The 27,751-nt window shown below is 34.3% G+C and overlaps 3 protein-coding genes across 4 annotated transcripts; 2 read left to right on the forward strand and 1 right to left on the reverse strand.

Annotated features, from left to right (window-relative positions):
* Positions 1–40: 40 nt before the first annotated feature.
* LOC133687971 (uncharacterized) lies at positions 41–5,174 on the reverse strand. Of its 2 annotated transcripts, XM_062107327.1 has the most exons (18): positions 4,987–5,174; positions 4,837–4,909; positions 4,252–4,295; positions 4,038–4,080; positions 3,661–3,864; positions 3,431–3,547; positions 3,174–3,245; positions 2,776–2,820; positions 2,603–2,682; positions 2,400–2,464; positions 2,249–2,315; positions 2,021–2,134; positions 1,830–1,903; positions 1,205–1,302; positions 1,057–1,116; positions 889–957; positions 722–775; positions 41–278 (listed from the first exon to the last, which is right to left on the reverse strand). In XM_062107327.1, exons 1-18 carry the CDS (start codon positions 5,097–5,099, stop codon positions 216–218), a joined length of 1,455 nt encoding a protein of 484 aa, XP_061963311.1. In that variant the 5' UTR covers positions 5,100–5,174; the 3' UTR covers positions 41–215. The 2 variants fall into 2 exon arrangements, with proteins under 2 accessions (XP_061963311.1, XP_061963313.1); XM_062107329.1 differs by lacking the exons at positions 4,038–4,080; positions 4,252–4,295 and having other exon boundaries at positions 4,987–5,170.
* A 15,555-nt stretch (positions 5,175–20,729) lies between these two features.
* Positions 20,730–22,869, forward strand: LOC133688912 (7-deoxyloganetin glucosyltransferase-like). The gene is made up of 2 exons (XM_062108557.1): positions 20,730–21,379; positions 21,806–22,869. The coding sequence occupies exons 1-2, from the start codon at positions 20,863–20,865 to the stop codon at positions 22,729–22,731; spliced, it is 1,443 nt and encodes a 480-aa protein (XP_061964541.1). The 5' UTR covers positions 20,730–20,862; the 3' UTR covers positions 22,732–22,869.
* A 2,877-nt stretch (positions 22,870–25,746) lies between these two features.
* On the forward strand, positions 25,747–27,741 carry LOC133689322 (7-deoxyloganetin glucosyltransferase-like). Its single transcript, XM_062109138.1, has 2 exons — positions 25,747–26,413; positions 26,579–27,741. The coding sequence occupies exons 1-2, from the start codon at positions 25,897–25,899 to the stop codon at positions 27,502–27,504; spliced, it is 1,443 nt and encodes a 480-aa protein (XP_061965122.1). The 5' UTR covers positions 25,747–25,896; the 3' UTR covers positions 27,505–27,741.
* The last annotated feature ends 10 nt before the right edge of the window (positions 27,742–27,751 follow it).

The following is a 27,751-nucleotide window of genomic DNA, read 5'->3' on the forward strand; positions in this document are numbered from 1 at the left end:
CAAACCAGGAAAGTTGGCACCAGAAAGAAATAAATGCGTCTTTCAGTCAACAATTCGATGCATAGATAAATTAATTTTAAACCCTGTATTATTTTCTAGAAATACAATAGAATTACTGATTTCGGTTATGCAGCTTTTACGAGGGAGCAACATAGCAGACTGCATAATATATAGGCAGGTAATCATTATGCAGAATGCTTCTCTATCGCTCCTTTTCATGTAGAATGCTTCTCCACCGATTTCTTTCTCATTGTCCAGAATGCAGCGAAGTATCGATTCTGTGAAAAAGATTGATATCAATATGTTTACAAATACCAGGCCAGCATGAGCTGAAAGTAAATTCTACAACTACAAAAATCAGATTTTGATTAGCAAAAGGGATTTCAGTGGCTGTCATTGGGCTAAGAAAGAGAAGACGAATAGCATGCTTGGGACTGCTGAACATTGGACACAGGTATGCACATTGGTTATTCAAACTTGTTAGCCACAACTGCAAGCCTCTCGAGTCTTTAATTCAACATTTTTAAACTCCATCTTAGCCCTTAATAACTTGCAATTGACACTGGTCGTTCTATAAATACTGCAAGGTTAATATTTTGAGGGAGAGATTTACAGGATTAGCTGCTCACTCCCCACCCACTTATTTCTCCTTTTAAATTAACAAAACAAGAGAAGAAAACATATAATTGGGGAATTCCCAACATCAGTCTGAGAAACTTACTTGCATCATTGCTCGAGGATTTGTAGTGTAAGTCGTCTCAATTGTCGATTCCTTCTGCAGCCCATGAATAAAACAGTATGATTTTAAATTATGAAGAGATATAGCCAGAAATGAAAAGCATTCGCTCATGCAAGATAACCAAAAATATATGGAGTTGAGATTATTACCTCAACTTCAAACCCATAATTTAACGCAACTCTTTTTACATCTTCCAAACTCAGTTCAATGGACATCTCCTAAAGGAAAAGGAGTAAATACAATGAGAAGAAACCAGCATCAAATCAGCACCTAATATACTTCATTATAAATGTATATTGGAGAAAAATGAAGCTTACATCTTCTTGTCCATACACATCGGCAAAATGATATAGTAGTGGTCCCAGATTTATCCAAACCTGTCATCGCCAAACTGAGTGAGCTAATTCCATGGTGAAGAATAAAGGAAAAGGTACAAAGTGATTCAAACAGCTTCAAGGAACTCACCCCCCCATCTTTCAAAATCCTTGATATGATTTCAATATATTCAACAATATTGTGTGCTGTATCAATAAAAAAACAAGTAACAACTGCATCCCAAACTCCTGCATGTAATACAAGTACTCTCCATAAGAATTCACTTCAACGCAATAATGTTGCAGGAATAATGTGTCTATGATCACAGTTATTAAGCCCGGCGACCTGCTCCTTGGCCCAGTTGGAAAAAAAAAAAACCCAACCTAGAGTTGATAGGGTCGACTAAGTGGGTCAACCTGCGACCTAATCAAAACTTGTTTCGACTTTGTTTTGCCTTTTTTTTTTTGAAAAAAAAAATCAAAGCGATATCATTTTAGCTTAAAAAAAATTACATTATGTTGTTTTGATTGACCCGGGTTAACCTGACCAACCCATGGCTCAAGCCTTGGGTTGAGTCATGGGCCGAGCTAGACCGGGGTTAATAACTTTGCCTATGATACCATGTCTAGTTTTCTGCAAAATAAATTAATATTGCATAAATAAAAGTTTCCTTAGCAGGGAACAAAATATATCAAATTATCTTTCCACTTCGGTGACCTAAAGTTCCAACTATTACTTGTAGCATGAAACATTAAAAGGAAATAAATTCTCCTACCTACTTGACTTGGATCACTATACACTTCAACAAAGTCACCACCACACATGGAGAAACCTTCAGTAATCCCTGCACTGCTTGTTATGAAAGTCAATGTGGATTTAAAACTAAAACAACAGCAAATGGCAACTGTTTAAAAATTTTCTGCAAAGATTTTGAAGGTGAAACAACATGAAGTGCAGCCTGAATACCTTGCTGGATGAATATCTGGTATTGAAACAGGACGGAGTTGGTCACTATCTGAAAGTGAATTGCAATTGCTATGGATCCAAGGATATATAGTCCACTCTCCTGCAGTCTCGGTCCTAATACAATAAGAAAGGGAGAAAGTGAAATTCATTCTTTTGCAGATTACTTTGCACCACTGTCGAGAGGATAGATATAATAAGATTAGCAAGAAATTGTTAAAAGGTTCTTACTGGTTAAGAATAAAACTTGAGCATATCATCATGTAGTATGAAAATTCATTTCCCTGGCTAACAAAACCTTCATTATCATATGATAAGTGTTAGGCTCCACCAATAGTTGCCAAGGTAGAATTTGTAAGAACTTCACATCTTTAATACATACCCAGACATGAAATCTCCAAGGCCAGACGTCCAAGACCAGCACCAGGAACTAAACAAGTAGGAGGACTGTACAATGAAATTTATGGTTTATAGTAGATAAAACATTATTCCCACAAGAGAGTATACTTCATTCTCTATTTCACAATCACCAAGCACGAAATTGCATTCCCAAAATGAAAAACACAATACAAGGAAATTATGTACCTCTCATTGGAACGATCAGGGAATAAAGAATTGAGCTCTTCGAGAATAGGCTTGTAGCACTGATCACGTTCTTTCTGTCCCTGCATCAGTGTAGGAATGGGGGAACACGTATGCCTTGGCTCAAAAATCATACATGACGAGTTAGAAACAGTAAAGCAATGAAGCATCATTACCTCTGCCGCCCAGTCTCTTACTATGTTTCTTATTATACAACGGACCTATGAAATGACCAAAAAATGGCAACATTAATTTATAATCATAAAGTTTCACAAATAACACACCAAAGGCATCTTGTATGTGTGAGATGCATTTTTGATTCTTCATATTTCCCATCCATCATATGCTAAAGACATGAAAAATGCATCAGTTTTGAAATATTCTGACCCAAATTTGCAGATTCATCAAACCAGTATAGGGTAAAAAACAGTGACCTTGGGCAGCCATGTCAATTACATGTGACCTCATTAAAATTTGAATCAAGATACAAAATTTCATTGATTTTTCACACATTTTACCAAATAAAAGCAGCAAAGCTCGTAAAGTTTGCTTCTACAACAAGATAGCCAAATACCTTATCGACATCAACCATCGGAACACGCAACTGAAGTGATGGATCTAACCAATCATGATGTGATGACGGGACCTGAATGTACATTGTAATGTGCAAGAAAGTAAATTTTGGCACATGGCACAAGAAAAAAAATGATGACTTAAAGAGAAATTCTGTGCAAGAAATCCATTCCCAATTCTAGCAGCAAGCGGAAAGTAATTATAAACAAAGAAGGAAAGAAACTTTGTGATAAAGCTAGACAAACTAAACACCATTACATTTCCATTGGAATCAGAAACATGATTGCTACAGCATTCAGATGTCATTTTGTAATTTTCCCGGCCTGCCAGACAGCTCCCAGTATCAGACCCAAGACAACCTTCAGTGTCCACCTCCTGTTGTTATCTACAGAAGTCAAACTTCTAAATGAAAAGACATAAAATTGGAACCAAAATTTGCAGTTTAGACAGTCATTATGCAAAACATCACATGGCCATCTTGCAGAGACCTCATTGGGAGCCAAACAATCTGCTGGTTTGCTCATCATATTGCTTGGTTCTCCACAACAAGCTTCATCAGGTTTGGAACAACAACTTGCACTAGCTGCGGCAGACTCATGAGAGCAAACATTCTTGTCATTTGGAGGCTGTTCAAAGTGCGAGCACCCACAATCGTCGACATCGTGGCTCATATCTAGGGGTGGCTCAAATGCCTGAAAAGTGATTGCCAATCATAGTAAATAAATTGAATAAAACTTTATTTTTTTCTTGAAGATCATAGAATATTGCAGAATTAATATAAAACGAAAGGAGATGTGAGAAAAAAAGACATAAAGTAGAGAATAAAAAGAGTTAATCAATAAAGAAAACACAGAACTCAACTCACCTGAAGCATATTAATTATGAAAAACGAATTTATAGAAATACACCTGCAGATAGAAAAAGAAAAAGCAAAATTGTTCACAAACTCCAACATTATACCAACTCAATACTACTTTTCTGCAGTCAAGGCAAAGACTCTCTGCAGTCATGTGCCCGTGTGTACTTGTGAAATTCAGAGCATGCAATAGCATTGCGGCCCCTTCCTCTCGGAAAATTACCTTCTTAGACTTTGAAACTTCAAAGGGTAGTGTGACAACAAAGCCTGAGAAACAGAAATTATGAAAGACAAACAAATCACATTTTATCAAGAATGAATTGCCATAACAGGAGTGTATAATCCATCCTTTTTCTGGCATATAATAAAACCGAAAATATTAAATGTTCGACGTAAATTTCAATAATTCCTTAAGTCCACTTTAATCACATCAAACTAAGAAATTCAACTTTCACAAAATCACATACAAGAATTCATTTCTATTTACCTTAAAAAATCTAGAATTTAGAGCACATCTACTCACAATTCAGCAATTCTTTTACTTTAAAAACAATCAATCAATCACATGCAGTAAGAGAGCTGCTAGTTTCAGTGACTTCAAGTCCGTGCAGCTGGTGGGGTAGTCAGCGACTTCACTTTAATCACATTAAAATATTCAGTAACACAACATTAAGTGCTTTAAAAACTCAGAATTCATTATCTCCAACTCAGAATTCAGTAACTCTTTATTCAAATCACATGACTTTACTCAAATCTTTCAAGATCTCAAGAAAACATGTAAAAAAATCCATTAAAGAAGAAAACCCACTTTGTGAGAAGAAGAAAGCTTCCTAAACGATCTTTCGTATCTTTTAACATCCTCTTCTGCTGCCTCTGGATAACTAAACACAAAAAAACAAATCAAAACACAAAAAAAATAGAGGAAATTGAGGGAGGAAAGGCTAGGCAATAAAATTACTTAAGGTAAGCACTGATTATGCGCCGGAGAGATTTGACTTCAAGGGCTTCTTCAAGTTTTCTTTGACGAAGTCGTTCTTCATCTTCTTCTTCTCCTTGAGGAGGCTTCATCATTTTTCTCCTTTTTCCTCTTTCTGGGTTTTGTGCCTTTGGTGTTACAAGAGAAGTGAAGTGCTTACAAGGACTGCAAAAGTAACTTTATGTGTTTGTAAAGTGGCAGTTTTTGTCGATGTGGTCATCATGGGCTCAGCGGTTTGTTATTGTGGGCTTTAATTTCTGGGCTTGTTTGTAATATATACTAAAAAGATCAGTGTTTTATTATATAGTGTACAGTGCAGTCCACAGTAAAACATTAATACTTTAAGTGTTTTTTTTTAAGTTTTCTTAATTTTTTAACTATTTTTAATGTTTTTTGGGATTTTTTTTGCTTCTTTCTTTGTTTTTTTCTTTTAACAATTTTTTTTGTTTAATTTATTTTATTAATGTTTAATTTTTTTATTTAATTATCAGACTTTCATGAGATGTTTTTCAGATTTAACAGGTTAACCTGGTTTGACAAGTTAACCCATATTTTTTTTTTGCTTTTTAATTAATTTATTTCATTTATCTTAGTTTGTTAATGTTAATTTTTTTTCTATTTAGTTATTAGACTTTCATGACATATATCCCGAGTTTCACGGGTTAACCTGGTTTCACGGGTGAACCCAGTTAATTATAGGTTGACTCGTTGATTTTTTATTATTTTTATTTTCATATATTTTTTTTAAATTTAGTTTGTTAATGTTAAAATTTTTTTTATTTAGTTATCAGACTTTCATGACACAGATCCTGGGTTTAACGGGTTAATATGGTTTGACGAGTTAACCCGGATTTTTTTCTTTTTAATTAATTTTTTTTGTTTAGTTCAGTTTGTTAATTTTCACTTTTTTTATTTAGTTACCAGATATTCATGACACGGATCACGGGTTTAACGGGTTAACATAATTTGACGAGTTAACTTATAATTTTTTTTTTTGCTTTTTATTTCTTTTTAATTATTTTTTTTCGTTTAGTTTAGTTTGTTAATGTTAAATTTCTTTCTATTTAGTTTTTTTTATTCTTAGAGGTTTTTTTTTCCTTTTATTTGTTCTTTTTAATTAATTTTATTTAATTAATTTAGTTTATTAATATTAAATTTTTTTCTAAGTAGTTCTCGGCTGATGCCTTCAGTTTTTCTTTTTTTTTTTGTTATTTTTATGCCTTTGACTATGGACTACATAGTGCAGTGCACAGTGAAAAGGCTGATGTCTTTTTTTTTCTTTTTAATTAATTTTTTTGTTTAATTTAAATTGTTAATGTTAATTTTTTTTCTATTTAGTTATTAAACTTTCATGACACAGATTCCGGATTTGACAGGCTAACCTGGTTTGACGAGTTAGCCCAGTTAATTCTGGGTTAACCCATTAATTTGTTTTTTTCTTTTTAATTATCAAACTTTCACGATGCGAATTCAAGGTATAACGGGTTAACCTAATTTGAAGGATTAACCCAATTAATTCACATTTTTTTTCTTCATTAGTTTTTTTCTTCATGTTGGTTTTTTTTCTTTATTTTTTTTTAACTAATCTATTTAAATATCACACTTTTATGACACGACCATGCAGCTAGACCCACGTCCAATGCTATTGGGTCTGGTATTGTAGTTTAGACACTTTTATGCTAAGGGTTAACCCAAGTTTAATGTTATTATTAATATTATAAATATTACTTTTGGGTCAGGTGTTGCAACCAAATCTAAGATTCTTTGGTATAACTTTGTAAAAAAACCTAACACTTTTAGATCTTGGCTTTTTTTAAAATGCAAAAAATAATTGACCCGCGGCATCACGCGGGACATGTAACTAGTTATTATTATTATCGATCAATCTTTGAGCTCCAATACGAGCAATAATTACCCATTCCTGACTGGGTAGACATGGTTAAATCATAGTTGTCAGACCCGCTGATTGATTTTTTGAGTCACAAATTAATCTGAAGTAATTATTTTTATTAAAATAATATTGTTTTTTTATAATTTTTTCTTATTAATATATTTTTTCCTTATCTTAGCAAATACAAGATTTTTTATTGGAACATTATTTCTATTAAAAAATATTTTATAATTGTTAAACTAATTTTTTAAAAAAATTTAAATAATATATTCATATTTTATGTTTGATTTAAAGTTAAAAACATTATAAATGTGATAAAATCATGTTAAAAATCTATTTAGAAATAAAAAATAAAAAATTTTGAATTGAATTTTCATGAAAAAAATATTATTAGTATTGTTATTTTTATGTCAAATATATAATAATTAAAAAACAATGTTCTTCGAATACCATAAAATTCTATGGTTTCAACCCCTTTCATTACATTTAAAAAAGAATCATAATTTTTAAATTATAACTATTATCAAAACAGGAATCAGAGAAGGGAAAGGATTTGGAAACATTACAAATGGCTCCTCCTCTCAAGAATCATAGCTACACTAGAGTACTTTTATACACTTGCAAATCCAATGAGATTTCTCTTATTCAACAACATGGTAATCATCGAATTGGGAATTGAGGTTATTTTCCCCCACAATTATTTCAGCCATTATCATTGTCTATATGGGGAGATCGCTTCGGCCCTCTTCTTTCTCTTTTGCAAGAACCTTTGGAGAGATCTCTTCAATGAAAGACCAGGAGGGCTATGGAGCTGAGAATGCAGAGGTTTCGGTGCTTGGTTGGATCTTGCAGTGTTACTTCTCTCTTCCTTTTCTCGACTTGCTAGCCATATTATTGCTCTGGCCTACATACGGTGGAAATCACGGGTTAGCTAGTAGATTTTAATTTCTTCGAACCATCCATGATCTTGTTCTTGTAATGTTAATTTATTTTCGAGGAGGAGGATTGCGATTGATCCTTCTATTCTGTCCCCGAGGCAGATAGAGAGCTCACATGGCTTCTTGTGCTCTGTTCCTCTGTCTCCCATCTGGGCCAAACCTTGTGCATGACCTCAGTTTTTAGGCTAAAATATCTTAAAATTGCAATCTCTTTCTTGCAAGCTTCCAAAACTAGAAATTATGCACTTTTGGGAGTTTCTAATCAGAAACCAGATGGAAAAAAAAACTTATTTCTTTCCTTCAATCCCTCCAAAGAGGTTTTATAATACTCAAAAAATAAATATAAGTAGTTACTTCTTGGATTTATATTTTAAAAAAAATAACGAAGAAAAAAAATCAAATATAATATCCATGTAAAGCCCCTTATGATCACAAAATCTTATTTCTCTTGTCAATGCCTAACAATTGTAATAATTTCATTTATGAAAGATGAAAAAAAAATGATTTTACAAAAACCCAATTATGGAACCCAAATTTGGAATCCACTCGTCTAATGATCCAAGATTTTAGGACACCGATAGGGCAAGTGAATATGGGTAAATTTAGCATCATTCATCAAGGATATCGCAGGACATCACGCATCGTTTTATTTTACCTGAAATTCAGTCACATCACAAACACTAATCCTTCCATTGTAGAAGATTGTGAGATGTTGTTGGCGCATTGCCGGCTCATCCCTGTAATTAAATCCCAAAAAAAGAGAGAAAAGAATGAAGGGACAAACAAGCATAATAGCCCACTAATTGCTCTATCAGTGTTAATGATCTAGATTAATTACCACATGATTACAATGATATGCAATTATCATGACCATTAGATGGATATAATAATCAATATAAAGATTATTAAAGAATGAAAACGAGGTAAGATAGGAAACAAATTAGAAGTCTTCTACAGGTTCTATGGATTCAAGTATAAGAACCACCGTTCTGATCTCACCACAGCCTCTCCAGAATGTGAAGCCAGCCACCACCAGCCACCAAGATTGAATTAGAGAATGTGAAACCAGCCACCTAAGGAGTCAACAATGGTGGGAGTCAACAATGGTGGTGAAGCCATCCTTCCTTAGTCATAAATTGTAGGCACCAAACTTGTGCCACTTGCCTTGCCCCTTGTATTTACATGGATGCTTGCCTATAAATAGGCAATGCATCCAAGCATTGTAAACACACCACAAGAGAGAAACAAGAGAGGAAGAGAAGAGTGAGAGAGGGAAAGAAATCCCACAAAATTGTGAGGTATTTGTGAGAGAGTAAGTGAGGTGTTTTCTCCTATTAATAGAGAGATTTCAGTTGTTCTCCTATTAGTAGAGAGAGGTTGTAATTCCCACATTACTTAGTAAAATCCTTCTATACTTGCCCGTGGACGTAGCCAAATTGGGTGAACCACGTAAATTCTTGTGTGTCTGATTTCTCGTTTTATCCTATTCTTTGCCTTTTATCTTGTCGGGTTTGCATGCCAGTATCCTAACAGTGGTATCAGAGCCTTCTGGTTGGTGTTGTTAATACACAAAAGTTATTCGTGTATACGGTACTATTCACGTCTACGACACTATTCACCTATACGGCACTATTCATCCATACGGTACTGTTCACATACGCTACTGTTGGCGTATATAGAAAGTCAGTGCGGTGATTAAATACAGTCTAGGAAGTTCTGTCTAAGGAGATTGGGTTTTAAGCGGGACCGTTTGTGACCCCTCCAATCTTTCCTGGGAACTTACTTAGTGAAGTATTATTCACACGATACTATTTCTATATACGTTACAGATCTGTGAAACGGTGATAGCTGAATAGATCTCGGTGAATACAATGGCAGCAAAGTACGAGATAGAGAGGTTCAAGGGGAGCAATTTCTCACTGTGGAAAATGAGAATCAAGGCAATCTTAAGGAAAGACAATTGCTTGGCAGCAATTGGGGATCGGCCCGCGGAGATCACTGATAATGCAAAATGGAATGAAATGGATGGCAATGCTATTGCTAACATACATTTAGCATTAGCCGATGAAGTGTTATCAAGTGTGGCGGAGAAGAAAACAGCTAAGGAGATATGGGAGACTCTAACAAAGCTATATGAGTCCAAGTCTTTGCACAATAAGATTTTCTTAAAGCGGAGACTTTATACCCTTCGAATGGCAGAAACCACGGCGGTGACTGACCACATCAACACAATAAGAACTCTATTTTCACAACTCACTACGTTGGGTCAACAAATAGAGGAAAGTGAACGAGCAGAGCTTCTACTTCAAAGTCTTCCAGATTCGTATGATCAGCTCATTATCAACTTGACCAATAATATCCTCACAGACTATTTAGTCTTTGATGATGTTGCAGCCGCCATCTTGGAAGAAGAAAATAGGCGCAAAAATAAAGGAGACAGAAATAGTTCAAACCAAGCAGAGGCATTGTTGGTGTCAAGAGGGAGATCAACGGAGCGTGGCTCCAGTGGGAGTCAAATGCAGGGGAGGTCCAAATCAAGAAGTAAGAAGACTGTGAAATGCTACAACTGTGGCAGAAAAGGGCACTTCAAAAGGGATTGTTGGTTTAAAAAGGGTATAGAGAACACTGCAGAGTCATCAAAACCTCAAGGATGTGTTGCGAGCACCTCAGAAGATGGGGAGGTTTTATATAGTGAAGCAGCGACAATCTCTACAGATAGAGAAGAGCTTACTGAGGTCTGGCTAATGGATTCAGGAGCAACATGGCATATGACTCCTAATCGAGATTGGTTCCAAACATATGAACCCATCTCTGGAGGCAAAGTGTTCATGGGTGATAATCATGCTGTAGAGATTGCTGGCATTGGCACCATCAAATTGAAGATGTATGATGGCTTAATTCGTACTATTTCAGGAGTGCGACATGTGAAAGACTTAAAGAAGAATCTTTTGTCCGTGGGACAATTTGATAGTCTTGGCTGTAAGATCCGAACAGACAATGGAATAATGAAAATTGTCAAGGGAGCACTGGTGGTTTTAAAGGCGAGAAAGACAGTTGCAAACATGTTTGTATTAATGGGAGAAACACATCATGGGGCAGAAGCGTCAATTGCATCAGCCAGTCCTGCAGAAGAGAAGACGATGATGTGGCATCAAAAACTAGGCCACATGTCAGAGAAAGGTTTGAAAGTTCTCTCTGATCAGAAGTTACTCCCTGGGCTTACAAAGGTTACTTTACCCTTTTGTGAGCATTGTGTTACAAGCAAACAGCACAGGTTGAAGTTTGGCACATCAACAACTAAGAGCAAATGCATCTTAGACCTGATTCACTCTGATGTTTGGCAAGCACCGGTTGTATCCTTGGGAGGAGCAAGATACTTTGTATCATTCATAGATGACTTCTCCAGGAGATGTTGGGTGTATCCAATTAGAAGGAAGGCAGATGTGTTCGCAGTCTTTAAAATTTTCAAAGCGCGGGTGGAACTTGAATCTGAAAAGAAGATCAAGTGTTTGAGGACTGATAATGGAGGAGAATATACCAGTGATGAATTTGATAACTTCTGTCAACATGAAGGTATCAAAAGGCAGTTCACAACGGCATACACTCCACAACAAAATGGAGTGGCAGAGCGGATGAACAGAACCCTATTAGAAAGAACAAGAGCAATGTTGAAGACTGCAGGTCTAGGAAAGTCATTCTGGGCAGAAGCAGTCAATACCGCCTGTTATGTGATAAATCGATCTCCATCAACTGCAATTGAGCTGAAGACACCGATGGAGATGTGGACTGGAAAGCCAACTGATTATTCTCGATTGCATATATTTGGAAGTCCTGTGTACGTGATGTACAATACTCAAGAAGTCAGCAAGCTGGATTCAAAATCCAGAAAATGTATATTCTTGGGATATGCTGATGGAGTGAAGGGGTATCGCTTGTGGGATCCCACTGCCCACAAGGTAGTCATCAGCAGAGATGTTATATTTGCAGAAGATAAAATGCAAATAGAAGAAAATAATAGCATTTTAAAGGAGACTACAGAAGTCCAGATGGAAAATACTCAGAATCGTACTTCTTCTGAAGCTGCACCAGAGCATGAAGAGCAAGAACAAATAGAGTCTGAAACTCCTGAAGTTCGGCGGTCGACTCGTGAAAGAAGACCACCGGCTTGGCACTCAGAATATGTTACTGAGAGCAATATTGCATACTGTCTTCTAACAGAGGATGGAGAGCCATCAACTTTCCATGAGGCTATCAAAAGCACAGATGTATCTATGTGGATGACAGCAATGCAAGAGGAGATTGAAGCTTTGCACAAGAATAACACTTGGGATCTTGTTCCGCTACCACAAGGAAGAAATGCCATTGGCAACAAATGGGTTTACAAGATAAAGCGTGATGGCAATGATCAAGTGGAGCGGTATCGTGCAAGATTGGTGGTGAAAGGGTATGCTCAGAAAGAAGGGATAGACTTCAATGAGATATTTTCTCCGGTGGTACGACTTACTACAATCAGAGTAGTCTTGGCGATGTGTGCTATATTTGATCTTCACTTAGAGCAGTTAGATGTGAAAACTGCATTTCTTCATGGAGAACTTGAAGAAGAAATTTATATGCTCCAACCAGAGGGTTTTGCTGAAACAGGCAAAGAGAACTTGGTTTGCAGGTTGAACAAATCTCTATACGGTCTCAAACAGGCGCCGAGGTGTTGGTACAAGAGATTTGATTCCTTCATAATTAGCCTTGGGTACAACAGACTCAGTTCAGACCATTGTACGTATTACAAGAGGTTTGAAGAAGATGATGTTTTCATCATTTTGTTGTTGTACGTGGATGACATGTTGGTAATAGGCCCCAACAAAGATCGAGTCCAAGAATTGAAGGCACAGTTGGCTAGGGAGTTTGATATGAAGGACTTGGGACCAGCAAACAAGATTCTAGGGATGCAAATTCACCGAGATAGAAGTAAGAGGAAGATTTGGCTTTCTCAGAAGAATTATTTGAAGAAGATCTTGCGACGCTTCAACATGCAAGATTGTAAGCCAATTTCCACCCCACTTCCTGTTAACTTCAAATTATCCTCAAGTATGTCTCCTAGCAATGAAGCAGAGAGGATGGAGATGTCTCGAGTACCGTATGCATCAGCAGTGGGAAGTTTAATGTTTGCCATGATATGTACAAGACCAGACATTGCACAAGCAGTGGGAGCAGTTAGTCGATACATGGCAAATCCTGGTAGAGAGCATTGGAATACTATTAAGAGGATCTTGAGATACATCAAGGGTACCTCAGATGCTGCCTTATGTTATGGAGGATCAGAATTTACTGTCAAGGGTTATGTTGATTCAGATTTTGCTGGCGACCTTGAGAAAAGAAAATCCACGACAGGCTATGTGTTCATAATTGCAGGAGGAGCTGTGAGCTGGGTCTCTAAACTTCAGACTGTTGTAGCGTTATCCACAACAGAAGCTGAGTACATGGCAGCTACACAAGCTTGTAAAGAAGCAATATGGATAAAGAAACTTATGGAGGAGCTCGGGCACAAACAAGAGAACATTCTTTTGTATTGTGATAGTCAGAGTGCCTTGCATATTGCAAGGAATCCAGCGTTTCATTCAAGAACAAAACACATAGATGTTCAGTATCACTTTGTTCGCGAAGTGGTGGAAGATGGAAGTGTAGATTTTCAAAAGGTTCACACAAAGGAAAACCCAGCAGATGCTTTGACCAAACCAGTCAACACTGACAAGTATATATGGTGCAGATCCTCTTATGGCCTAACAGAAACGTAAGCAGCATGAAGATGGCAAGTATAGAAAGGATAGAAGAATCACAGAAGATCATGTGTGAAGACTTGATTAAATCATCAAAGTCTTCAAGTGGGAGAATGTGAAGCCAGCCACCACCAGCCACCAAGATTGAATTAGAGAATGTGAAACCAGCCACCTAAGGAGTCAACAATGGTGGGAGTCAACAATGGTGGTGAAGCCATCCTTCCTTAGTCATAAATTGTAGGCACCAAACTTGTGCCACTTGCCTTGCCCCTTGTATTTACATGGATGCTTGCCTATAAATAGGCAATGCATCCAAGCATTGTAAACACACCACAAGAGAGAAACAAGAGAGGAAGAGAAGAGTGAGAGAGGGAAAGAAATCCCACAAAATTGTGAGGTATTTGTGAGAGAGTAAGTGAGGTGTTTTCTCCTATTAATAGAGAGATTTCAGTTGTTCTCCTATTAGTAGAGAGAGGTTGTAATTCCCACATTACTTAGTAAAATCCTTCTATACTTGCCCGTGGACGTAGCCAAATTGGGTGAACCACGTAAATTCTTGTGTGTCTGATTTCTCGTTTTATCCTATTCTTTGCCTTTTATCTTGTCGGGTTTGCATGCCAGTATCCTAACACAGAAATGGTCCTTAACATGCTATAAAAGGATTTTTAAAAGAATCCCACAAAATTCACCTCCTTCATGCAAAAAGTGATCGAACTTACATTAAGTTTTGATGGCAAGTAGCCGATGGCGAAGATGAAGAAGGCGCCATTGGAGAAAGGCAAAGATCCAAGTTGCTATCCCTCCTCATTGCAAGAAGAAAATATGAAATCAAGACGAAGAAGTTTAGGTTGTTTGATACATTACAAAGCCATAGAAAACATGACAAAAAGAGCTGTGTTAAGCACTAAGAACATGATCCAATACAGGAAGAAGAGATCTTCGATCCAAATGGGTTCTTATAAAAAGAAAGGAGCATGCGAATTGCAAGCTATCAAAGTGGGAGAGGTAAAACCCTTACAGGGCACGTGAAGAATGAGCTAATAATTTCCACATGCATGGGCTAATTACATCAATGTCTTTTGTGGGGTTCTTACACTCTTCAAGAGATCCAAACGATCCCCCAACTCTTAGATATTTTCTTTAACTTCAAGAATGACTTATCACCATTATTGTGTAGCTTAATTGCTATATATAGGACCACAATCTTTTCTCTTCCTTTCAATGGGCTAAAAAAGCTCATGGAAGGAATGACTATAATATATTCTCTTCACAATCCTCGATCGACTGTGCTTTGAAATTGAGTCTTAATTAGTTAACCAAGATGGCCTCGCCCTCGATGTTTAATGCATCAAGTCTATCATGTGGTGAAGCACATGGACCAATTACCAATTCACAATAGAAGCCACGATCCAGCTAGCTGGTTTTTCCAAATCATGGCATCAGAAGCTGCCTAGGATGATTAATGAGGTGTCGCTTTCCTCCATGAAAAGCATTTACACAATTGAATTAAAGCACGTGAGCAATGTCGACGTCTAGCTAGGGCTTTATCACATGCCACATGCCAAGAATTGTAGTTGAAAAATTAGTGTGATGTTGGGTATTTGGTAGGATTTGCCAATGGCATATCACTATCTGATATCTCTTCCTTCTGGACCAAATCTCTCAAGGTAAAGATGTTGATTACTGCATGGAAAACATGGCATTTCCTGTATTGGCAAACTGCGGATATTATTTATGACATGCATGCCATGTTATTGCAAATCCTGACCTCCATCTTTTAAAACACACGTTAGTCTGGTGGAAAGAAATCAGAGACGAAAGAAACATGCATTAACTAAATCTGATAATATTTTAAAAAGTTTCTGTAGCTCTAAAATTCTACGGCTGAAGTATTATCTTGAGGTTTAAATCTAATGAAAACTGTAAATCTCTTGTAAATTCACTGTTCCCAGTGTGAACAATTAGGTTTAAAACCCAAAATTCAAAAGGATGAAGAATTCTTGTGTTTGGAGATTTATTTTAAAACCATGTTCAATGAACATATTTGAGGACAATATTTTCAAAGTGGATTACAGTCAAAATTTTGTCGAGAATTAATCTTCAACAACGTAATTTCTTTAACATAAAATAAAAATAATTAAACATATATAGATAAATGAAAAATTAATTTTAAATAATTTTTGGCCGTTATGTTTTTATGGTGGGTAATTAAGGTAAAACTATGCAATTTTTCAGCGTATCTCATTTCGTTAACTAAAAAAAATAGATTGTTAACGAAAATTTTGTATATTGAAAACTTTATGTTCAAATTTTAATGAATAACTCCATGCCTGATATGTGGGATGGTACACTTGCATTTTTATTTCATCAAAAAAATTAATAAATGATAGTTTGATATGAAAGATAATAGATTGAATTTTAATAAAAAAAATTAAAATAAAATATTTTAATATATTTTTAATTAAAAAATACTTTTAAAAAATATTTTATACCACATTACCAAACATCTAATTACAACAAATAATTTCAAGAACTGATACAACGAATAACCAATTACCACAACAAATTTCTTAGGGTTCCGCCATGAGTTTTCATCATACTATTTATGACAAGGAGAGCAAACATTACCATAGGAAATTCTTGGCATCACAAATATAAACAGTAGAGCGACATACGAATCTAATTAAAACTTATCAGATTGGGGGAGTGACCTAATTTTAATGCACCAAGTTGGCAAGAATACCTAATTGTTGAAATAATAATAATAATTTATTTTGATAAAATAGAAATTATCTTTACTTTATCTCCGTTCCAAATGTTATATTTTTCACCAAACAATTAGATATAAAGCTAAAAGAGCTCATGTTTCACTATGCACATATTGCATAGTGAAAATACTTTTTTGTTTTTGGGTGGTAAATTATTTTGAAAATTTAAAATTTTAGTATCAAATTTTTTTTTCCTTTTTTCTTAGTTATTTTTTTGGGTGGAAAAGAGATATGAAGTTGTCAGATTTCAACGTAAAAAAAAAAAAGTTATTATTAGAGAAGATTTTGACCATTAAAATGGTCTATTTTTATGTTAAATAGTTTCATATAATAAATAAAGTTTAGATTATGTATTTTTATTTACTTTGAAAACATTTAAAAAAATATATCTAAACTCTAGAAAATTTCTGGTTTCAATATGATTTTGGGGTTTGGGGAGGTGTTTTTCGGTTTTTTTAAAAACGCCACAGGAATTATCAAATTATCAAATAGTATTATCAAACAGTCACCTCGAATGGAATATTCCAGGAATGAAAGACATAGGGTTAAGGGATCTTCCAAGTTTTGTTCGGGCAACAGATCCAAATGATTGTTTGTTTAACTTCTGCTTGGAATGTGCAGAGAGAGCTTCTGAAGGTTCTCCAGTTATATTTTCCTTGCTTTTGATGCTTTGGAGCAAGAAAAGTCCTCCACTCTATGTTTCCTCATGCCTACAAGATTGGTTCACTTCAATTACTTCTCAATGAAATGCAAGAAGGTGATTTGAATTCAATTGGATGTGTAATCTATGGAAAGAAGAAGCCGAGTGCCTCCGATTAATGGCTGGATTCCAAGACGCCCAACTCAGTAATTTATGTGAATTTTGGCAGCTTAGCGGACGCTACAAAGCAGCAGCTCATTGAATTTGGAATGGGAATTGATAAAAGTGGTCACCCATTTCTATGGATAATAAGGTCTGACATGATGATCAATGGCGACTCCTCAATACTGCCACCAGAATTCACTGAAGAAACTAAAGAAAAGGGCTTTATATCTAGTTGGTGTCCACAAGAAGAAGTTCTTAAACATCAACAGATCATTGGAGGTTCTCTAACACATTGTTGACGGGGTTCAACGATTGAGAGCATTTCTTCTGGCGTGAGCTTTGGTGGCCATCCTTTGGTGATCAACAAACAAACTGCAGGTGCACATGCGAGGAGTGGGGAATTGGAATGAAGATTGATAGCAATGTCAAGAGAGAGAATGCGGACAAACTTGCGAGAGAGTTGGTGGAAGGAAAGAAAGAAAGGTAAGAGAATAAAGAGCCAAGCCATGGATCGGAAAAAATTAGCACAGGAGGCCACAGGTCCAATAGGCTCAGCATTCATGAATTTAGACAAGTTCGCAAGATAGGATATATTAAAATAGCTGGTGCCAACAAGTTGACGGCGAACCAGCAAAAAGAGAAGAAACATATAGTCTGAAACACAGAAGAGAAAGGTAAAGCATGAAAATCTGAATTAAAACTTGCTTGAATAAAAAGAGAGAAATAATAATTGTCGGATTCAATGTACATATTCATCATTTATGTATAACTAAACATGTGGGTAATAGTTTAGATGATTGATCCTATTTCTACATGATAAATGTGAATTTGAATGTTTTAGGAATTTAATGTTTTTGAGAAATTGATAAAATTAAAGTTAATTTCACTTGTGTTAATGTTTATAGTGTTATAGTGAAGAGTTGATTGTTGGATTGATGGGGAAATTGTGGTTAATTGGAAAGAAAAACATACTCTCATATAAAAAGAAACATTCAATCAATTGAAGAAAATAGGAGGAATGAGTTTGTTTGAATAAATCGATATTTGCAATGAATTTAATCATGGGATGATTAATAGGTAACTGAGTTTTAAGAATTTTAAGTAGAAAATATATCTTTTTTTTTGGTATTTTGAGTCAAAAAGATGAATAAATAATATTATAGTCATAATTGTTTATATATCGATTTATTTGCAAAAAATAAAATTAATACAAGACTTTTAATGTTGAGTTGTTAAAATTGTAAAAGGAATTGCTAAGGAGTATATGATCAGATATCAGGTAGGTGCTTGATATCTTATTAATTATGTGCTATTTAGAATTGTTAAAAAGCGAAGTAGATTCTTATTATTCAATTGTATTAATATTTGAAATGAAATTGTTGCTTATTTTGTATTGAATGATTACTTCTTGGTTTAAAAACTAATACTTTATTCTGGGTTGCACGAGTAGTTCTTAGTTCTTGGTGGAAGAACTCATGCCCTATTTTGCGCCGAATGATCAGTTCTTGGTCTACAAACTAATACCCTGTTATGAGATAAAGTTGAAATCCTTGTGCGAGAGTTGATGGAAGGAGGGAAAGGTAGGGATCGAGCTAAAGAACAAAGCCATGGAGTGGAAAATATTAGCAGAGGAAGCCACTGGTCCAAGTAGTTCTTCGTTCATGAATTTAGACAAGTTGTTGCAGGAGGTGCTTTTGTCATAAAAAATAATAATTCCATGTTCATGTGTGGATATCATAATTACCATTATTTTTCATTAAAAAAACTTTCAATATGAGATAATCCAATTTTGATTTTTTTTTAAAAATATTTTCCCAAAAATTCTAAATATAGTGAAAAAACAATAAAAATCTAAAAAATATATTTTTAACTCATTCACATTCTTATTTTTAAAATCATTAATTAGTTTTTTTCATCAAGTCAATGTTAACATTGTCTTTCTAAAAAAATAAAAAAAAATATAAAAATAGTACAAAGGGACCAAAGCGTTGAGCAATACCAAAAAAGAAAAGACCAAAGGAAAAATAATTTTTTACATATTATTGCATATTTCAAAACAAGAAAATTCAAAAAAATATTTTTACATATATGGATTTTACAACAAATTTGTAAAAAACTATTAGAACTTAGTCTAAATTTTAAGAACACTAAAAAAACAATTTGCTTAGTTTTAATATCATGATTTACAAATTTACACGTAAGATATATTTTTAATATTAAAAAAAAGCAAATTAAACGCATAATAAATAGAATAATCCCTTCTCTTTCCCTACTTTTCATTTACTTTTAATATTTAAGGATTATAAATGTATAAGAATGATGATTGTATCCCTAGTATTAAGGAGAATAAAAATATAAAATATAATAAAATAAATTTTAGTTTTATAATAGTTAGGTTTAACCCATAAAATTATGGTCCATTTTATCGGGGTGAACTTGTTTAATTTTAACCAATAAATAGATAAATGATCATAAAAACACAAGAAAGCTTTATGAATAATTAAATAAATAAACAATACAACTTACTTTAAATAAGAAATAATATTATTTTTTTTAAGTTTAAATTCAAATCCGATTGCATATTCTTCTAGGAATAAAGTTTGAGTGCTAGACTAAAGTGAAAACATCAGTAAAATAAATAAAGAATACACGCCACGCTTCTTTTCATGAAAAATCTCGCATAACTATCATACGTATGAATATTATAAATTTAAATTTTAAATTAATTTGAATAAAAATGACTGTAAAAAATCTAATTTTATAGAAAAAGGATGAAATATTTTTATGAATGACTTGTCATATGATAAGAAAAATCACTAAATTTTATGGTATTTAGACACTGTTTGAAATTTTCATTATAGAAAAATGGATGGTAGCAATCCAAACCAAAGGAAAAGGCATGGTTATGATATTTTTCCTATGAACAAGATTACAAATTCTACATAAAAAAATATTGAATATTTAATAGTTGAAATTCCACGAGAAAAATTCATTGAGAGCGGAAACATGTGCATGGTGATTGATATATTATATATTGAATATTTTTATCATTCATTGAATTATATATGTTTATTAAAGTGTTTGAAAGTGTGATTGCGATTGTTTTTTAAAGTGTTTTTTTATTTAAAATTGTATCAAAATAATATATTTTTTATTTTTTAAAATTATTTTTGATATCAGCACAACAAAATAATTTAAAAATATAAAAAAAAATATTAATTTGAAAAAAAAATTATTTTTTTTAAAAATATTATTTAATGCAAAAACAGAAGGGCTTAAATTTAGTACTTTAGATTGTAATGAAGGCATCTCCTCCTCACATCTCACTCCATTTCTATGGTAAGGACTGTTTCCAGCCTTTCTAATGTCCAACGTTTTTGACATGCGGCAGGCTGACATTAATAGACAACCACAAAATTTTTCCAGTTATCAAAGTACTGATATATAAGCCAATAAATTCCATGGCCGGCATCAGTCTAGAATAATGATTTTAATTAGATTAAAATTAAAAGAGAAGATAAAATCCATACTGTACCTCTACTTGGCTGCTATTTTATATACAGAGTCTTGTTGATAAGAAAATGTATCCATATTGAAGTGTGAGCTTCACTTTGACAGACGATATATAGTGGCAAAACAATTACTCTAAAGAAAGAGTTAGAGAAAGAAGGAAAGAGCTAGAGACATGTTTCGCAAAATCTTAGCTGACAAGCCTCATGTAATCTGTATTCCCTGTCCAGCTCAAAGCCATGTAAAGGCAATGCTTAAACTAGCAAAACTACTGCATTACCGAGGTTTTCGCATAACCTTCGTGAACACAGAGTTCAACCATAGACGCTTGCTTAAATCTAGAGGTCCTTATTCCCTGAATGGCTTGCCCGACTTTCGGTTCGAATCCATCCCAGATGGCCTCCCTCCTTCAGATGAGAATGCTACCCAAGATGCACAAGCAATTTTGGAGGCTTGCAAGAAGAACTTGCTAGCTCCATTTAATGAATTGCTTGCCAAGCTCAATGATACAGCATCTTCTGATGGTCCTCAAGTGACTTGCATTGTATCTGATGGATTTGTGCCAGCTGCCATCACTGCTGCTCAGAGGCATGGAATTCCTGTTGCCTTGTTCTTTTCTATCTCTGCTTGCAGTTTCATGGGGCTTAAGCAATATAAAGAGCTCAAAGAAAGAGGACTGTTTCCATTAAAAGGTAAGAACAAGAGTTGGAATTGAAATTACAACTTCATTATGATTTTCTTTTATTTCATTTGAGCATTAGATAAATATCCTAGTAGTTCTTGTGCTACATCATCGTAGCCGTCATCCATGGAAATAAATAGATCACTACATGAACTGAGTTCTTATGCTGGATCATGCATGGTATAGTACATGTACCAGATCTGTGGTTATAATTCCAGAGTAGACCTTCGGCTGCGTAACCTGAAATTTGATTTCAAGCTAGGGAACCTTTCTTCTCTTCTGATTTTACGCTCGTACCTCTTCTGCTGTTGTATTCATTAATTTACTAGCCCATAACTGGTAAGCTACATATGCATTTAATTTTTCTGCTGTTGTATTCATTAATTTACTAGCCCATAACTGGTAAGCTACATATGCATTTAATTTTTGTTCGCAGACGAGAGCTTTTTAACAAATGGCTATTTGGATCAAGTACTAGACTGGATTCCAGGAATGAAAGATATACGGTTAAGGGATCTTCCAAGTCTTGTTCGTACAACAGATCCAGATGATTGCCATTTCAACTTCTGCATGGAATGTGCTGAGAGAGCATCTGAAGGTTCTGCAGTGATTTTCCATACTTTTGATGCTTTGGAGAAAGAAGTCTTGAGTGCTCTTTACTCAATGTTTCCTCGTGTCTACACGATCGGTCCACTTCAATTACTTCTCAATCAAATGAAAGAAGATGATCTAGATTCTATTGGATATAATCTATGGAAAGAAGAGGATGAGTGTCTCCAATGGCTTGATTCCAAGAAACCAAACTCCGTACTTTATGTGAATTTTGGTAGCGTAGCAGTCGCCACAAAGCAGCAGCTGATTGAATTGGGAATGGGACTCGCTAAAAGTGGTCACCCATTTTTATGGATAATAAGGCCTGACATGGTCACAGGCGACTCCGCCATATTGCCACAGGAATTTACTGACGAGACTAAAGACAGAGGATTTATTTCTAGCTGGTGTCCACAAGAGGAAGTTCTCAACCACCCATCAATAGGAGGTTTCCTAACACATAGTGGATGGAATTCAACAGCTGAGAGCATTTCTTCTGGGGTGCCCATGCTTTGTTGGCCATTCTTTGCTGATCAACAAACAAACTGTAGGTACACTTGCAATGAGTGGGGCATTGGAATGGAGATTGATAGCAATGCGGAAAGAGATAAAGTGGAGAAGCTTGTGCGAGAGTTGATGGAAGGAGAGAAAGGCAGGGAGGTAAAGAAAAAAGTCATGCAGTGGAGAAAGTTAGCAGAGGAAGCCGCGGGTCCAAGTGGCTCATCATCCATGAATTTAGACGAGTTGGTGAAGGCAGTGCTTTTGCCATGAAAAAATATAAATTCTAGAAATCTGGAATTATTATTTGCTTGGAGAGAAGTTGTTTCTTCTGTTGTCTTTGTCTTGTTTTGGGGTCCCATGACATGTTCTGATGTTTTTTCAATAAGCATATCTGCTATGTTTTTTATTTTGCTTTAGATTTTTTTTTTATCTATATTTAAATTGTTTAAATATATTCATATTAATAATAAATTTTAAAAAATAAAAAAATACTATTTAAATATATTGGTGCCTTAACTTAGATCCATTATAGCCCACCAACCCAGAGATCATAATAACTTTCGATGGAGCAATATGATGAGTGATTTTGCAACTTACCGCAATGAATTTATTTATTTTTTTTGGTAAAATAACAAAAATAATTAGAAAATTAGCATAAATGAAAATTTCATAATTGATATTTGTGATACATTAGTCGAAGATGTTATCCGCCGACTCTATTTTTTTGTTGTTGTAAAACTAGCACAACTACATGTACGACATGTGGGATACATAATTAACTTTATATTTAATTAAAAAAATTTAATATATATATATATATATATATATATATATATATATATGCTAGATAAAAAATGAGATTATAATTGTTTTAGTCTAGCCCTGTTAGGTCCATTAGGGAAAAGAAAGACCGAAGAGTATGGTTCATATTAATGGCCTTTTTACCAACCCACACACTCCATAACTTCAAAGCACAACATAAGGTAGTCTCCTATGTATTGTTTGAAATGCTGGTTAGTATCGATTGAACTAGACTAAAAATGAACAACTAGAGAGGACTCTGGAAATAATTGTCTTGTTTTGTATTTGATGTATTTTGAATGAAACTAAAAAAATTATCTTATTTTATATTTGATAGATATTAGATGAAACCTAACTGATTCGAAGCTTGGATCGATCCAAGTTTAAAAGAAAAATAAAAAAAATGATTAGTCTGACCTCACCAGGTAAAAACCCAGTCCGACCTAAGATAAAATACAAGTTAAAATATATTGATTTTTTTATATTTTTTTTTATTCAAAACAAAATTACTTTTATTATTTTTTTTTATAAAAAAATTAGTTCATTATGGATTGACCTTTCCAACTTGTGATTTGAATTTTGTTTTGAGTTGATTTTTAAGTTAAAATTTAAAATTATAATAATGCACCAAATGCACCTAATTACTTCACAAACCACATGATTCGTCGAAGTAAATCAATCCGCACTATCTTGATCCTCATCCCAACTAATAGTATCTCATTCACTATTGTCTATGGCATCCCTTTATATATATATATATATATATATATATATATATATATATATATATATATATATATATATATATAATTTAAAAATAATTAATAATTAAATTTTATAATTTGTTTTATACGAGATTCTTTTAGTATAATGATCTGGATTGTAAGTTTGACAGGTTGACTCAAGTTATTTTTATAGTTTATTTTTTATAACGTTATCCTGATTTCATGACTTGAGTAATAGGTTTGACGAGTTAACCCGGATTTACTCGAGTTATTTTTATATATTTTTTTTGTAATTATTTCTTAATATTATCATTTAACATTGGATTGATTGAAAATTAGATTTTGTGATTTGTTTCGATTTACTTTTTATGAGATTATCCTGACATTATAATTCGAGTTGTGGGTATGACATATTAATTTGGGTTGACTTTAGTTATTTTTTTTGGATCTTATTTTTTAATTATTTTATTTTTATTTTTATCATTTAATATATATTGGGTTGTTTGGGAAATGAACTTCACAATTTGTTTTGATTTTTGTATTTGATATGTTAACTCAGATTGATATGAATCGATCTAATATGATCTTAAATTTATTTTTTTATTTATAATATAAATATATTAAAATCATGAAAAATATTAAAAAAAACATGAATTTAATATTTTTTTTAAGATAAACAATATTTTACAGAACACTTGGAAGCAAGAGCAACATTAATTTCACTAGATTTTTCATGAAAAGAAGCTTGGCGTGTAGTGTTTGTGAAGGATTCAGTCAGCGGGAACCCAAATTCATTGAACCATTGGACGTAAATATGATGTTTTGTCCTTGGGGAAAATTAATACCAAGCAATCAATAGTTCACTATTTTTCCCTTGATTTCAACCCAGATGAAAAGGCAATTTTGGTGAGAATATTCATGCCTTTATGACTTTGCCAAGATGAAATGGCAATTTCTACGTTCTTATCAAATGCAATTGTATAAACTCCGTTTGATCATTAATTTGTCTTTGATTGTTTCACGCCATCATTGACTGGAAAAACAGAGTGCGGTCGCATCTCATTCATGAATCTGAGTACAATCTCGACAAATACGTCCAAGCAGCGAGGTGAATCAGCACAATCTCCTGCAAGGATAATAATTGACAGCCCTGATTCTTGACCAAAAAAAAAAAAAAACTTGAGATGTTGATGGTACTGTTGTGATTGGACACAAGGAATCTCTCTTCGCTTCTACGAGAAAGATGGAGAGTGTGATTGACAGTGTGGTTATTGGTATTTTTTAAATAATTTTTCATGTTAAAATATATGTTAATTATGTTTTTTTATTTTTTAAAAATTACTTTTAATATTAGCATATTAAAACGATCCAAAAAATATAAACTATATTAATTTTTTTTAAAAAAAAATTTTAAATTTTTTAAAAATATAGCCCCAACAGCGTTCCCAAACATAGCCATGATGATCTGTCCTCCTTCTTTCTTTTATAATGGACAGCATAGTTATAAAATCTTAACTCAGTGGTTTTATTCGATGACCTGTTAACTCGGAGTTCAGCCGGGGCTAAGTTTGGTTCTGAATTGTTGAAGAAGTTGATTGATCAAACTTTAGTGATTTGATGAGAATTTGCGACCTAAGCAATCTAGTCAATGTCTTATTAAATTTATATATATAAAAAAAACGTATTTTTAATTATTAATTTTTTAGAAAACAATATCATTTTAAATAAAAAATTAAAAAAGCTCAATCTGAGTTCCAACTTTTCCTTATAAAAGCACCCTTAACTTTCGTTGTGTGTATACACGTACAAAAATTGTAGCATTGCTCTATATAGGGACAGAATCTCTATATTGTGTAGGCAATACATAGAGCAAATATAGAAAGAAAGTAAGAAACAAAGAATTAGAGAGATGATTTTTAATATTTTAGCTGACAAGCCTCATGCGGTTTGCATTCCCAGCCCAGCTCAGAGCCACATTAAGTCAATGCTTAAGCTATCAAAATTACTACATTACAAAGGTTTTCACATAACCTTTGTCAACGCAGATTTTAATCATAAACGTTTGCTTAAATCTAGAGGTCCTGATGCCATGAATGGCTTGCCCGATTTTCGGTTTGAATCCATTCCAGATGGCCTCCCTCCTTCAAATGAGAATGAAACCCAAGATGTCGCTGCACTTTGTGAGGCTGCCAAGAAGAACTTGTTAGCTCCGTTTAATGACCTGCTTGACAAGCTTAATGATTCAGCATCTTCTAATGTGCCCCCAGTGACTTGCATCGTCTCTGATGGTTTCATGCCCGTCGCTATCGATGCTGCTGAGATGCGCCAAATTCCGATTGCTTTGTTCTTCACCATCTCTGCTTCCAGCTTCATGGGATTTAAACATTTTCAAGCACTCCGAGAAAAAGGTCTTACACCACTGAAAGGTATGAGCAAGGAAAAAAAATGTAACTACATGTATTTTGGTTAAGATTTTCTACTAGTTCATTGGATGGTCCGTGAACAAGGGAAAAGGTCATTTTTATTCATTTACGTAGCATTACCTTTCATCAAAAAGCTAATATATGAATTCAATTTCTTTTTTGTTGCAGATGAGAGCTTTTTAACTAATGGCTACTTGGACAAAGTTGTAGATTGGATCCCAGGAATGAGAGATATAAGGCTAAGAGACCTTCCAAGTTTTGTTCGTACAACAGATCCAAATGATTTTTTGTTTAAATACTGCTTGGAATGTACTGGGCGGGCTTCTGAAGGTTCTGCAGTTATTTTCCATACTTTTGATGTTTTGGAGCAAGAAGTTCTGAATGCCCTTTACTCTATGTTTCCTCGAGTCTATACGATCGGTCCACTTCAGTTGCTTCTCAATCAAATACAAGAAGTATATCTAAGTTCTATTGGATGCAATCTTTGGAAAGAAGAAGTTGAGTGTCTCCAATGGCTTGATTCCAACAAACCCAAGTCAGTAATATATGTGAATTTTGGTAGCATAACAACCGTTACGAAGGAACAGCTCGTTGAATTTGGCATGGGACTTGCTAGAAGTGGCCATCCATTTTTATGGATAATAAGGCCTGATATGGTCACTGGCGACTCCGCGATATTGCCACCAGAATTCACTGAAGAAACCAAGGAAAGAAGCTTTATTTGTAGTTGGTGTCCGCAAGAGGAAGTCCTCAACCACCCATCAATAGGAGGTTTCCTAACACATAGTGGATGGGGTTCAACAATTGAGAGCATTTCTTCTGGCGTGCCTATGCTTTGTTGGCCATTCTTTGCTGATCAGCAAACAAACTGTAGGTACACATGCTCTGAGTGGGGAATTGGAATGGAGATTGATAACAATGTCAAAAGAGATAAAGTGGAGAAGCTCGTGAGAGAGTTGATGGAGGGAGAGAAAGGTAAGAGCATGAAGAAGAAAGCCATGGAGTGGAAAAAACTAGCAGAGGAGGCCAATGGTCCAGGTGGTTCATCGTCTATGAATTTAGACAAATTGGTGAAGGAAGTGCTTTTGTCGTGAAAAAATAAAACTGCATGCTAAACTAAAGACAGTTAAAGCTGAAGACGAATGTATTGTTCTCAAGGTGACATGGTGGTTTCATTTTAATGAAGTGCTTTTTTTATTTTTCACCTTTTTGTGTGAAGAAAGGGACTGAAAGCCCTCAAAAGAAATTACAATAGGTGAGGAGAGGAAAGGCAGAACCAATGAGATCACGGTACAATACAGGGAGCAATAAATTGTTGAGGTAAACTCGTATATGAGTTTT

The sequence above is a fragment of the Populus nigra genome, chromosome 3 (assembly GCF_951802175.1).
Source record: "Populus nigra chromosome 3, ddPopNigr1.1, whole genome shotgun sequence".
Lineage (NCBI taxonomy): Eukaryota > Viridiplantae > Streptophyta > Magnoliopsida > Malpighiales > Salicaceae > Populus > Populus nigra.